Source organism: Mchenga conophoros, linkage group LG2 (assembly GCF_057382185.1).
Source record: "Mchenga conophoros isolate Kocher_MC1m ecotype Shallow Benthic linkage group LG2, M_conophoros_male_GT1.1, whole genome shotgun sequence".
NCBI lineage: Eukaryota > Metazoa > Chordata > Actinopteri > Cichliformes > Cichlidae > Mchenga > Mchenga conophoros.
In genome coordinates, this window is record NC_140527.1 from 37,876,095 (window position 1) to 37,891,467 (window position 15,373).

The 15,373-nt window shown below is 41.5% G+C and overlaps 1 protein-coding gene across 5 annotated transcripts in view; it reads right to left on the minus strand.

Moving 5' to 3' along the window:
* enox2 (ecto-NOX disulfide-thiol exchanger 2) overlaps positions 1-15,373 on the minus strand; it is a 184,595-nt gene that overhangs the window by 52,899 nt on the left and 116,323 nt on the right. For all 5 annotated transcript variants that reach the window (XM_085244976.1, XM_085245004.1, XM_085244995.1 and 2 more), the window contains one exon: positions 9,743-9,874. In XM_085244976.1, the coding sequence (XP_085101102.1) occupies positions 9,743-9,874 (132 nt within the window). The remainder of the gene's footprint in view (positions 1-9,742; positions 9,875-15,373) is intronic.

Genomic DNA, 15,373 nt, shown 5'->3' on the forward strand with positions numbered 1-15,373 from the left:
CCTGCAACACCTCTTTCTTGTACAGTCACATGCATGAGTGCACACACAACGCTGGCCTCTGAGGTTATTCTACTCTCATTCATTTTCCTCTTGTTCTTCTTGATGATGTTCTTTTGATGTTAAACAATCTAGTTCCTGAAGGTTTGTTCAAAGTAATTACATTCTGAGTTGCCCGTCAATCAAGACGTGCAGATTTGATTATGTGAAGCTCCTGGCTATTAATGTCATCCTCCTCTTCCCTCCCCCGTTCTCCTCTCTGATTTCCAGGGTAAATGTCCCTTCTAGCAGAGTCAGCGGTGGGTGGTGGTGGGGGGGCATAGGCAGCTGCCGTGAGGCAGTGCTGGATAATATTCTTTAATGAGGCGAGCTACCCATGCCACCTGGAACCTTACCAGAGGCCGCCTCGCTCAATTTCTACCAAAAGTCACCCCCTTTACATTTTCATATGAACATCTCAGACTTAATTTCTTTTACTGCAACATTTCTTGTGAGCTGCAAGCTGCAGGATAGAGAGAAACTATCTACTTGCTGTTCATAAAAGTTATTTCATCTCTCTATTCGATTACATCCAAATAGGAATCAGTTCTCTTATGCTGCCCTCCAAAGTCCATTGTCTTCATCTGCTGCTTGTATACTCAAATCTCCATAAGAAATCCAGCTTTTAACAATATATAGCCTACAACAGGCAAACACATTTGAAGTAGATTGGTGAGAACGGTCAGAAAAGTCCTATTTCAGCAGCTCTATAAGTACTGTTCTATTTTTTTCCACGTGTATTGTATAGTCGAGGTAGGGGAAGGCTTTGCCTCTCCGCTCTGTCCGCCTACGTGCAGCCAAAAACCTCTGGCATCGTCCCACTGCTGCTTCTGAGCAGTCAGCAGAAAGGGACACAGCTTTCAGTCCAGGGATTGGAAAACGCTTACGGCAAAGGAATGACTGTCATGTAATGTATTTCCTGATGTTAATCCAGGTGAGCTAATGCGTGAGAACGAGAGAGCCCAGATTCATATCCTATCATATGAGGAGTCCTTTTTAAATGAGTAATGAGGCATGACACTAACTTTTTATATATTCCACAGTGTGTACAGTGGTGCAGGGGTTCGTGGCAGCTGTGGGGAAAGAAAGAGGATGAGTGGGAAGCGACAGACAAAGGAACGTTTGTTTATTCAGGGAACACTTGTCTGTCCCTGGAGTCTGCTTATATATTCTCCAGAGTGTTTGAGCTTGTGTGTGTATTCATGCAAATATATGTGCATCTAAATTAATTCTGACAAACTTGCAAATACGTGTGTGTGAAGTGTCGAATGCTTTCCTTATGGTGAAATGTGTGCGGCCAAGCCAGCATCTGCTGTTAGTCCTACAAATTTCTCTTTTGTCCAAAGAGTAGATTTGTCTCCAAATGTGAGAAACTAAATTAGCTAATCAAAGCCATCATTTGTGTGAAAACAGACATCTACTATAACGATTATTACAGAAGTCTTTTACTCGTCTAAAATGTGGTGCGAGCATTGAGCCAGTCAAAAGTTACTGGTTAAGCAAAACAGATTTAACCTTATAGCCAATAACTGGCAATTTGTATTGACCCTAATAAGAGTTAAAATGTTACTTGCTGTGGTCACTCTAACAGTGTATTCATATTATTGGAAAGAAATTACTGCAATGGTTATTTCTTTGTAACTGGGACTTGATGGGCAAAGCCAAATTAATTTTGACCACTGTTTGATCTGAAAGACTATTTATATATAGCATATTTGTATATCTGAATCCATCAACAATATTCTGAGACCAAGAATAAAAACAACAATTTTACGTATATGTGTGTTTATATTCTTTGCAATGTGGCATCAGGCACCAGCTGTTGGTTGGTGCACATATTAGTTGAATAGTTAATTCATATCAAAAACAAACAAAAAAAGAAAAAGAACATGAGATAAAGTCTGTGAAATATAGTGATCCATTACTGGCATTATTAGAAGTGCGAGACACTGAGCGACAAGTAATAATTATAGAATCTCTCTCAAAACAAAGCCTAATAACTGTGTATACAAAAATGAAGGAGACTACTTCGATTTTCTGTATCAGAAACAAACAAAGATCGGGAACTTGTGCAGGCTTCAAATCAGGCCAATTGCTCTGCAGAATGGCGGTTACACTATACTGTCTTAAATAACTAAAACCATCTTGGGAGGTCTGTATGTAGTGAGAAATGTACAGGGGTAACTCTATAGCCATGAATCTGGTTCTGCTTATAGTCTGGATGTGTGGGACTAAAGGGAATACTTACGAAGGGAGGGGAAATACAAGGTGAAGCCCCTAGGAGGAGGACATGCGGAGGATATCTGTGTCAGATCTCAAAAATCTTGAAACCAGATGTTCTAGTTACTGTTTGCAACATTTGTTCCATTATCACAGTTTTCACTATTTTAGCTTTGTGAATGTTAAAGATGTCAACTTATCCACGAGCATTCAGCTCAGACGACTGCACCATGTAATGTATTTTTTTTTTCTTCTTTTTTTTTTGCCTGTCCCATTTGGTTCTTTAGCCATCAGAATTGTTGTCTGAAGACCAACAAGGATACCCAATGGATTTACTTTGCCAAATGGATCTTCGTGGCATTGCCGTATTGGTCCATTTGGTCGATCTTTGTTTTTATTATTTATTATATTTTATTTTCAGATGTTACAGACGGGACAGACATGAGTGAGGGAGAGGAAAGGGAGAAAGAAAGAGGAAGGAAAGGAAAAACAGAAGGGGAGAGGGACAGTGAGAAAGGGGGGGAGAAAAAATAAAAATCTCCTGGATCACCTGTTGAGAGAAGAATAGAAAACAAGCAGAAAAAAAAACAAAGCAACATACTAAACACAACACCATCGCATTAATCTAGCTAAGTGTAAACAGCAGTAAATACTAAATATTCAATGTTGTTGTGCAGCACGCAGGACAGATGTGCTTCGAAGTAGCAGCCAAGAAAGGTGTAATTTGGGTCTACGAGCAGTGAACACCCGTGTGCATACCTGTGTGGATCAGCATGCTTGCATTCCAAAGGTTTCTCCATGTAACGATCTGCTAGGGAGTGTGGGGGGGCCACAGCCCCGTCCTCCAGGGTGTGAAGCGGGTATGGAGGAGATCAAAACTCCAGACATCCAGAGGTCCCCAGAACACAAGAGACCAAGGAAGACCAACAGAGGGGCAGCCGCGCCACTGTCCCGGAAAGAGCTGAGGAGAGTCCCAGATGAGGGCTCACTCAGCAGCCGCGGAGCAGAAGCCAGGGGGAGTTGCAGTGACGCGCCCGTGAGCTCCGCCGGCCCCCAGCTGTGCCTGAGTGACCGAGCCCCAGGCCGAGAGGCCGGGGGCACCCCACCTCCGAAGGGGCCCAAGCGAGCCCCAGGCTCCAGGCCCCGATAAGCGGCCGCCAAGGAGTGAGCCGGTGTGTACCTGGACGCCCACCCCCAGACACAAAGAACCACCAACACACCGACACCTGAGGGAGTCCGCCACTGGCAGGGGAAGTGGTGGTGGGCGGAGATAGGCCTCCAAACCTTGTTTGTAATGTAATGTAACCAGTTGTATTACTGCTGGTTATAAGAACAAAAATAACCAGATTAACAACTTGAGCTTTTTTGTTTTTGACTACAACCTCCCCTCTAAAATTCCCATGGCACTTTCAAACACTGGATCACTCCCCATGATGTTGGGGGAAGACTGACTGTCAAACTCCATTACCTCTGAGTCTTCTGAATTCCTGACAAATGAAAGGCTTCACCTTACTATTTGAACTGCTGGTATTCTACATACTAGATCACACTGCACACAGTCAGCAGAATAGCACGACTTCACTAAAAGTGACACTGTTAGAGTTCAGGACCATACACTCCAATCAATATTTCCTACAGATACAATAGACCTCACCTTCGCTGTCACACGTGGGTCAGATTCTTTACATTCAATTGTCCTGAAGTCTGGCCTTCCGATCAATAGAGTTTGCCATTTGTACTGGATGTGCGTTTCCTCCCCTGCTGAGATGCAATTTGCCCTGCTGCCTCTTCTCCTCAGATGATTTGTGTTATTTGCTTCCAGGACTGTTGTACTTCTCTGCTGAGCTGTGTGGAAAAGCTAGGCCTTGTCAACAACCTCCTGTACTAGTAGGCTCCAAGCTATCGTGTTCATTTACCCTTTACACTAAAACCTACCACACCTAGCTGGTACCTTGGGGCTTCAATGTGGCTGTAATGTGAGTAACTACTTCTTTGGCTTATTTTATTAGACCTACTGAACTAATATTAGCACAATGGCATAAGTTACATCTACTGCATATGTGCATGCGTCTGGTTTTCTAGTCTCTGGTTTCTTTCGGTTCTCTGCTCTTTTTTGGGGGGTGGGTGAGAGTTTTCTTAAATATCTCAAGCTGATGCTGGTCTGCACAATTCAATGTAATTTACATAAGCCAGAAAAACACTCCTTCCATCAATGCAGCAGGCTGTAGTTTGACATTTCCTAAACTAGGCTACTTATGGTGCACTGTTAGTCCATCAGGCAAGGCGCTGAACTCGTCAACTAGTGTTTCTTTTCAAAGTTCTGTTCAAGTACTACTTTGTGCACATTTAAAGATGGTAATCAGTTACTACAACCCAATTCCTGAAGAAAAAGGAAAAAATCAAAGTTCAGCATGCTGATTTTACAGAGGGCAGTTTTGAGTGTAATTTTTCTTTTTTCCACATCCACAAAAACCCTTTTAAACAGGAAATCAAAGAGTATGAAACCCCTGAAAAGCAAGCAGATCCCTCCTGTAGGACATGCATAAATGCAACAGATATATTCATTTATTCAGAATTGACAGAAGCAGCAACAGTATGGGGACACTGAATTAGTTAGGTAAATACAATGCAAACAAAAGGAAAAAAAATCAATCACAAAAGCCTTCAAGCAACTTCTAGGAACCATCCAGCACCAGTTGGAAGCAGACCACAAAAATCCTCTGCAGCATAAAGATAAATCATACAGTATGTACAACCTCACACCTATTGCCCGAGTCCAATCTCTCTCTCTGTGTAACACAAACACACATCACAAAACTTTCTAATATACATAACCATTACCCAGTCCAGCTACAGAAATAAAACTGTCATCATTGTAGATGTGCACTAGACTTTGAGAGGCTGCAGAGAGTTGAAGGCTATGCCCACAGAAGTCTGTTTATCCAGCTGTCTGTCTGGATAAACCCACTTGGCTGGAGGCAGGGAAAGACTCTGCAGTGTAGAAATACATTCTGGGCTCACAGTGGATGAAACAGAGGCAGACTTTAATGTCTCGGGAAAGTGGTCTGGCACAGGCAGTCCGTTTAATGAATGAACCTAGAACTGACATAAAAATCTCACATAACTCTACATGCAGGAAACATATGACAAAGTGTACTCGTGCAGAAATGCCGTCAAAAATCAAAGACAGACAAAAAGACAGAGAGTGTTCTCCCCATTGGTTAGAGGTGAAAATAAAAGGAAAAAAAGATGATGTACAGTCATGATGGGGAATCAATAACTAATCCACCTGGATTTCTTCAAAGGCAAAGGTGCCCTGGCAACAAATGCTGCATGACAGCATAAGTCTTTGATGAGTGTGTGTGCCTCCTGCTTCGTGTTCAGAGATTTCATAAGAGTTCATAATGAAACGGAAGAATCTAAATTTACCAAAAGAAACCTCTACGACAGAACTGAACAGTTTATGAAAGCTGAATGCACATATGTATAGTGGCTAACCTTGAGCTATTTTGTCCTACTGAGACAGGCAAAGAAGATGGTTGTGCTCAAGTGGATCCACTTGCATGTTTTTTTTCATGCTTTGAAATTAGTGGAAAATGCACTGGAGGAAAATGTAAAACTCCTTCTGACTGGAGACAGATGATAAGACAATTCGCACATTTCAATATTACATATAATTATTTTTGTGGCGTTTATCTGGTTGAGAAAGCATCAATTTCCATTTCTGTACAGCCTGCTGACAGAATACTATAAGTTAGCTGTCAGCTGTGTATTTATTTATTTATTTTTAAATAGGGTTCGAGTCCAGATGTTCATTGCAGAGTAATTGAATAAAGTCTGAGTGTTTAAGAATTTACTGGGATGAACTCCGTTCATAAAGAGCAGATGAACAGCAGATCTTCTGATTTGGCTCAACCCATCACCCTTCTGAAATTTCTTCTGACATCTAATGTTTCACTCTAATCGAGATTTAAATGCTTTGAAAACTGAAGCTAAACCCACCACATGGCATTTGCCTGATGAAAACTCTTCCTAAGGTCGCGTGGGTGTGAACAAACAACACTTGACCAACATCTTCACTCCCTTGCTGGTTTATTGCACCTCTTGGAGTGGAATAAATTACACCTCCCTCTCTCAGCTCCATCAACATGATACTGCATGAAGTCAGTCAGCTCGCATTAAAGGCAATCAAAATGTCAACATGCAAGCTATAATACAGCTAAAATAATTTTAATATTAAATGAAAGCGTTATTGTAGAAGTCACACCCATGATTGCCTAACCAGTAAGAATGTGGTCGGATGAAAGCACATTGATCAAACCATTGATCAATGTGCTACAAGCCTGGTAAAATATACCTAAGAACCGTACTGAAGTGTAATTAGCTACTTCCAGTTATACACTACCAGTAATCTTTTATGATGGAGCTGAACTGAGGCATAAGTCTAATGAGACAGCAGAAAACATCTGTGTGGGTGTGTCGGCCTCGAAGCCATTCTTTCATACACACGCACAAACACACAAACACGCACGCACACACACCGTTTTCCTTCTTACCACATCAAAATCAGGTTGTAAGATCGACCTGAGGCAAACTTGTCTGAGCGTCTGACTAAGTTTAAAAGCAGTTTAATTGGCCTTTCTCACAGCAGACATTTTCCTTGGACACACAGGTGCGGCTAATAACACTAATTGCTGCATTCCATCTACAGGTGCGAGTTTCACGGATCTCATATTGTGCACCCTGGATTACTGGTACGGGCATCATTAGTGTTTTAGTTGTGTGCCTTTTCTGCTATGAATTTAAATTACTGCTCTGAAAAGGTCTTCAACTGCTGCAAATAAAGTTCCAAGAGAGAATCTCAGTAGGGGGCCATCAGTCCGCTTCACACATACACTTCAGCTGCAATATAGACTCTTGAAAAGATGTGTTTATGTCCACCTTCCAGCATTGGTTTTCATCTCAAATCTGTGTTGTTTATTCTGACTGAACCAGAGTCTGGTTTGTTTCCCCCTTGAACTGATTTGTTTGGGGAAGATCTTAAAACTGCATTCGTAGCTGGATGTTGACCAAAATGACCACCAAGTACACCAACTGACTTCGCCAGTTTAGGCTGAAAAGCTACCAAAGGTGGGTATGTTTTGCAGAAAATACAAACCTTATACAGTCAGTCTTCCAGCAGCTAGCTGGAAAATGAATTAAGGGCTGACCTCCTCTGTAAGCAAGTACATTGCTCTCTTGCCATTTGGTTGGACAGAACCGTCTTCAAGACCTCATCCCTGTGTTTACTTTCCTGATGCTGCCCCAGACACAGAAGGAACCAATAAGCAAAATGAATGTTTTTTGGCTGAAATCAAATCAAGGAAACATGTATTTTTCATTCTTAGTCAGCAATATGGAACTTGTCTGGGATGGTCAGATCAGTGTTAAAACTTTCAAACAGGCAAAATCTGTCTGGTTTCCATCTTTATGAGACTTTTTTGGTGTCACTTCTGACTTCTCTTTTTCTTTACTGGAAAGACTTCTACTATATTTGAAATACGCAATGCCTGCGTCTGTGTGTGTTTCCCTTAATATTTCCCGAGGAGTGCATTTGGAAGACAGTTCGCCTCCAAGTGCATATATACACACACACACACACACACACACACACACACACACACACACACCAGCCTGGCATATTTCAAATATGAAAGTGCATTTCAGCTAAGAAGTGGGAAGTGATTTATAAAAGGCTTTAGGGAAAGGCTTTCAACTGAGAAGAGAGAAAAGACATGGCAGAATAACTCTTCAGAGATGGAGAGTGGGAGGTTGCTGCTGAACCTAATGTTATAGATAGCAAAGCAATCGGTAAGGCTGGATATTTTAGCGGTAGATCAGGACACAGTAGCTCAACCTGGCGCATACAAAATGCACTTTGAGGTTGTAAGAGTGTGGGATAAATGAGCAAATAAATGAAATTTCACCGTTCTAATCCCCAAAACGGAGAGGTTCCAAACAGTTGAAGCAGCTGCTTTTAAACCAATGACTGATTTTTTGTCATTGCTTGGTGCTGAGCGATAATGCAGCAGGTATAATACAATACATGCCTTTAGTGCTGATACTGGTGTATTTCATTAAAACAAAGGGAGAAACTATGAAAACGTGCGTGAATGTTCTTGTTTGATAAGCTGATACAGGTGTTTTGTTTTGTGTCCTAAGGACTAATTCGGTAATAGTGTTTCATATGCATCCTTTAATGCATTTAATTAATGGAAAGCAGAGCGTACAGAAGGCCATCGGTGTCAGCGTGTACACAAATATATAGGCATATGTGAACCTGCATTTTATCAGTACACAGCCGCCTGAAAAGGCCGCAAGGAAACGTTAACTTGCTAAAGGTGGAAGACAAAGAATGACCGATTACAAGTCACCTCAGCATACATTTGTTTTTTAACAGTTCTTTTATAACTTGCATGAAGCACAGAGTTTGAAAACAAAAAAAGCTCCTTTTAACTGATCCTAGTGGGACTGAGTCATATCAGCATCTGTCAGACAGACTTTGCTTGTGTGTATGCCAGTTTGAAACAGATTACCAGCCTGCAATCCCATCTTGGTGACTCAGCTCATGCCGTTTAAAAAAAAGAAAGAAATATGCTTACTCTAAAATGACCAGCGTAGCCACACTGATGACAATCCACTTTGCTCCACAGCAGCAGTCAATCCACACTTGACAATGCAGTCAAAGAAAAAGAGCTACGAATCCACAAAGGCCCCACTTCACACATGAAATGTCATCTTTTTCGTTCTTACAATGACATTAAAATGCTGTGCTTGAGAAGCTTTGGAGGCGAACTCCAGGTAAAAACTTAGATTTGCTTTCGTATAGCACTTTCCTTCCACGTAAAACGCTGTTGCCCATTGGCACATACATGAATACATCAGTTTGACGATCCCACACACTTAAACACTGATGACACTTCCACAAGAAGAAGCTGGAAATCTGACCAGTGAACACCTGATTACAGGTTGACCCGTTCCATCTCCGAGCTACAGCCGCCTACACGCTGCCTTTTCTTCTCCAATTTGGTTTAATAATCTCATTATTTTTCCTGTCTTTAAAAGGAAAACAACCAGAAGGAAAACACTGTAGCCATGATGAATAAAATAATTATCAAGGGAATGGATTAACAACTAGAGCTACATTTCTGAAGCGAGCACTTCAACATAAATCACCATTTTAGATGAGAAGAAATCAGGTAATTATGCCAAAAATGCAACTGCAATAAATGCAATAATTCAATTCAACAAAAACAAAACATACTTGGTGTTGGGTCACCAATATCTGGGAACTGCAGACAGCAAAATGATGTTTCCAACATGTGTAAAATCAAACTGATGCAATTCAACTGTGTTATATGAGGACAACTCCTCCCATATTCATATTTCATGCTACAGAGTCACATTTTCAACACAAGATTGGTTCTTATATGGAGAAATCTGGTACCTGGCATGAGTGGCTGTCCAGTTATTCCCATGGGAGGCATCCCCAGGTTATTCATAGCTGTCGCCCAGGCGTTGGGGTCTGACATCGGCATTGTAATCGAGTTGGAGTCCATTGTCATGTTGCAGATGCCTTCTGCAAAAGGACAAACACACACAAAAAGGGATAAGGAAAAGCGTCAGCATCAGTCAAGTGACTTTCAAATCACCATGACAAAAAGGTAACGGCAGAAGAAGAGCCATGTTGTGGTGAAGACCGAGGTAAACGACTGTTTTTAAGTGTGCAGCGCTGTCGTGGCATGTCTAGTTGCCAAATTGTTGCTTTAAGTCTGTGTTCTGTCTGAGGCGAGGAGAGGCGAGGCTACCGTGACCCTGCAGTCAGTCTGACCACAGTGATTTCAGCAGCGCTGTCACAGAGAATCTATTTTTCCTCGTGTTGTCGTTTGTTCAGTTGGTGCACAGAGGTTCAACAGCCTGGCCTTTTGACACATTCTGCCTCTGTGAGTGTGCTGAAATGGCGCCAGATGCCTTAGAAAGGCACGAGGAGGAGGGGGGGGGGGAGAAGGAGGACACTCGCACATATCAACACAAAAATGTACACCAATAAGTTCTCCAATGAAAGATCTGAGCTTTCTTTTGCAACCAGAGTAAGAAAATAATAAAGGCTAAACCAAGATTATCAAGGCGAGGAGCATAAATCCTGATTCTATCACACGTTTGCCAGGCAGTCTGCTACTAAACCTTGACAAGCTGAAAACTCTCCAACTTAGAAGGACAAATATGCACATTTCATCTCAAACAGACAACTCCAGATCTGTGGTTTTGCTTCCAAGTGTTGCATAATAAAGCATATTCTGGTCACCATAATAAAAAAAGCCAACATGAACACAAACCAGGGACCTATTCTCTCCATCTGCAGTCCATCCAAGAGCCCTAAATGCTTCTGAATTCTTTCCTCCGGTTGACCTTTTTCTTTCTGACAGACCTGTAAGTTGCTGTGGCAACAGTCCTAATAATGAGAAGAGCTGTGACAGAGCTGACTGTGGTGCTAACTGTCTGCTCCGCGTGCACGAATGTGTGCGTCTGACGAACAACAACTGCTATATTGGTATTCCTTGTGTTCAGACACAGCTGGGAATGTGGAATAATGCCGTGTGCCTCTTTGCTTTCCTCTCAGAGCTGCTAATTTCAGACCCGTCTGCTGTCGCTGCCATAGAGAGGCCCGATAAAACCCACATTGTGTGTGTCGCTGTGATAATGCTGCTGACGAGGACTTCACAGGCTTGTTAACTAACACAACCCTATTAACTGGGGACACTTTTGAGGCGTTAGAATAAAGGAAGAGAAGAGTGGCTGTGAGCTCTGGTGAACAGCTGTGCTGCAGTTTACAGTACAGAAACCTGCAGTGCTAAAGTACTTTTAAATCCTCACTAAAGGTCAGTGTACTTCTTGATTGTGGTGCTCACATTCAAACTATCATGCATTTGACTAGTTAGGTCAAAGAAGTTAAAGTATCAAGTGGCAGGTCAAGTAAATTCAGCTGCAGTAGCCTGTTCCAGTCTTTTGCTGCCCATCCTGCATCGAACCACCCTGCTATCCACTGTCTCGGAGACATACACTCTGTCCTTCATAAATCAATTATATTTTTCTGACTTGCATCCCCTGTATGTCAATATTTAAAGGAATTTTAATTTTGTTATGACCCTAAGGACAGGCCTTGGCTCCCCCTGAAGCAATCATCCTACACCATCGCATCGATGTAAGTGATCTTCGGGGAGAAACGGCAAACAGCTGCTGAAGGATCAACACAGGGAGACACATGTGTGAGCACACACCAAGAAACAGATAAACACAGTGCACAAGTTCACCTTGGCAGAAAAGAGGAAAGGGAGCCTGGGATAAGGGAGCCAATAACAGAATCAATGTTGGTAAAACACGGATTAGAGCACTTTGCTTTGCAGCCAATTGTCTGCATGGAATAAAAAGTGCCTAAATAACTCACAGAATCTAAGAGTATTCATCAAGGTCAAATGACTTGGGAAAACTTATAGCAACTTATATACAGTTTCAGCTCTTAGCTTAAGTAACATGTGTGCACCACATAAAGCTGAACATTTAATATCTAGGATGACACAAATGCCTAATATACCGAGTCCGGTTACGAGTGTCTAGCTTCAAAGACAGCAAGGCCTATTCACAGCATGTCCCCATGTCTTCCAAAGTAGTGACATCTTATCTGATTTGATTATTAATCACTAAATTATTATCCAAAAAGGTCCAAAATTCACAGCAACAGCTTGAACAACTTAGATGAAAATTGGGAAGGTCAAATTTCAAAAAAGCTATTTTCTTTTACTTTTACTGCATAAAAATGATTAACAACCGCTTTGTATTCTTACTGATTTGTTAAGCAGCAAAACTCAAAATGATGACTGCATGCTAACAGTAACAAATACTAATGGACATGCTGTGAAAAGACCAACATGTGTGCACCTCCACATCACTATGACACATGTCTGTATTACGGATTTTGCCAGTGGCAATTAGAGCAATAGCGATTTTGATTCAGCCGGGGTCCACCCGTTCCAAGTCTTTCCTGACACTCTCTGCGGGCTGTGACCAGCTTTTAGCTTCGCTAAAAGGTCCCCCAGGAGGCAGATAGGAAATTAAGTCATTTAAAGGCCCATTGGCCGTAAGCCCCAACAGCAGGCACAGGGACGCTGGGGGCCATTTAGTCTAAAATGCACACGGTTTTAACAGCTAACTACAGGTTTATTACAGCCCCTAGAGAGTGAACTCAAGAGGGAGCATAAAAGATACGGAGCAGAGACAAAAACAGAAAGAACAGGTCACTTAATAGATGTGATGCTGACGGAAGAGTAAAGTAGAAAATGGAACCGAACTTCAACATTGCACTAAATAAAGCACAGAGGACTGATGATAGTCATTACCACAAAGCAGGAACAGCAAAAACCCACAATCATGTATTATATTATTCCATTGCTGAACACAAAGTGGTTGAGCTGACAGATAAGCACATTTAAAGTTCACTGCATGTCCTCCAACCAAATGAAAAACCAATACCCCAAATATTTGTTCCACACTATGTTCTGACTTGTTAGTTTCAGGCAAAACATTGGAAGAGAAATCTGCCACTTTCCATCAAGAATCATGAGTACAGTAACATTTACAAGGAAAGAAAAAATGACTGCCCTAGATGCCTTTAATGCAGAAGACGCAATGTGCAGAACAACTGATACATCTTTAACCTAAACCTCTCCCGAAGTCTCCTGAGGTCTGTGTGTTTATCTGCAACTGTCTCTGAGTATGTGAGATAAATAATAAAAAAACTACTTCATATGTGAAAAATACTTAGAGCCTAAAACCACGAAGATCAGACTTACGCAATAGTAGAAAATCTCCTTTTGAGGACAATTTGTACGACTTTATCTTTGATAAATTATGAAAACCTTCTCAAAACGGATAAATCGGTTCATAAAGATCACGATTTTTTCAATGACTTACGTGACTAACATACACAGGCACATATACGTACAGAGTGTGTGTGTTTAATAATGCATGACTGCCCTTCTTTCTGCGTCTTTGATCTGTTAATTATGATAAAACTAGTAGGGGTCTGGTAATTAGTGGTAGCAAAGGCAAAAATGCCCAGAGTGTTATACTGCACTGCGTCTCACTTAGGACCCAAAAAGAGGACAACAAAGTGAAGACGTAAAGATGACAGACAAGGCCTGAAGACAGTCTGGCCTCATGGGGGGGGGAAAGGGGTAAGAAACTCCCTGTGCTGTTTCCCTTTCAATCACCTCGGTGTTTCTGATACATAAAATCATTAATGAGAGACGAGTGCTGAGAGAGAGTCTCAGATCTGTTAGGTTAGTTTGACGTTGTAATCAGTTAGCACTGCTGGTGATGTCGAGACAGATATTTTTTTGTGACTGCTTATCCAACTTTTTCTTTCAGCATCTTGCACTTGTGTCCATGACTTTTTCCCAGACATTAGCTTTATTTGAAGAAAAATAAGGAGAAATATTATTTTACAGCAATACAAAAGCCAAACCGCCTTAAATACAGACGCTGTCTGTCAAATAGCCGACTACAAACTACAAGATTCATGGTGCTGTACGGTGACGTAGGAAGAAATTTCATCACCCGGCAAATGTGAATAAGAGGCAACCTCAGGCATTGTTCATTGTACAGAGGGCTAAACAGCCTTAAGATTTTAACCATAATGCAGTGCTGCTGAAAATAGGTGTTACAAAATACTCCCAGCAACTGACTGCAAATAAATTCATTGCAATTTGATGGCTGAGAGTGTATCTTTGTGTCCAACAGGTGACTGTGGGTTTAGTGAGGTGGTGGCAGCGGAGGTTGTCAAATCAAATTACGGACTCTAAAATTGGATTGGAAAAACTAACCCCAACACCAATTCTCAGCAGAGGTGAAATTCCAGCTCCACAAAAAAATACTAAGAGACCAATGCATATCTAATGACTAATGCATAATGTATATTATAGTCCAATCAAGCGCTCACGCTTATAAAGACTCCACTGCTTAATCAAAGTGCAGGAAATACTACTTTCTCTGCAGAACTTTTAAATAAAAAGGCATTTCCTTATAAAAATGTGCCAATTTTTAACTGATAAAGGAAAACGGGTTCGTTGTTCACTACAAACCACATGAAACTGTCGCCACAAAGCAAAGCACAAACAGTCAAACTGCAACACCCTTATGTACTGATGCTGCATAGATCTTCCCTTTTAGTAAACGGCTTCTTTTATATAATATCTGTAAGACTACGAAGTGTTGATCATGCGCTGACCCATAATAACGTAAGAATCACAGTTCAATATTTTCATTCTAGCTATGAATTACAGTTATTGTGCCACTGCGAGCACACTAGTGAGAGCAAAGACTCAACAAAAGCTGCTATTGTTGCTAATATGTTTGTAATAAAAATGATAAAATCCATGCTTTAATTCGCTCATCCCAACAAGTCATCCACGCTGAGAGTAACTGGATAATACTGCTGACATAATAAACCAACAAATTACTGCTGCTCTCTCATGACTCCAACAAGCTTTGCTCAGCAAGTACAGCTAAATGCCTAATTTCAATTCCCCAAATGAGTTTCATCGCTGGATTTGAAATGGCTCAATGCTGCTGTTGTGTCTTTTAAGAAAATATTGCATGATTAGACTGCGCTATGAAGCAAAGACGCCACACTAGCGCACATCGGGGGGGTTGAAGAGCCATAAACCCACAATATGACAAGTGGCAATGACTGAGAAACAGAAACAGACGCGGTGATGCACAGTGGACATCAGCATTCATCTCACTAAAAGAGGTCTTTCTGAAGACTTCAGTGATAGGCATATTACTTATAGTAAACAACTTCAATGTCTACTTCCTTATCTGGAGCTATTTTTATACAAATAGAGCAGAGGCCCTTGTGTTTGTGTCAATGTTGTCAAGGAGAAACATCCGTTCCTGGACGGGAGCATGGCTCTTCCCCTCCTTATCGGGTTGAGAGAGGTGACAGACAAGAACAGATTACTCCGACATCTCGGGGTGGGGTAAGAGGGATGGGAGATAAAAAGCATGAAAGAGAGAAAAA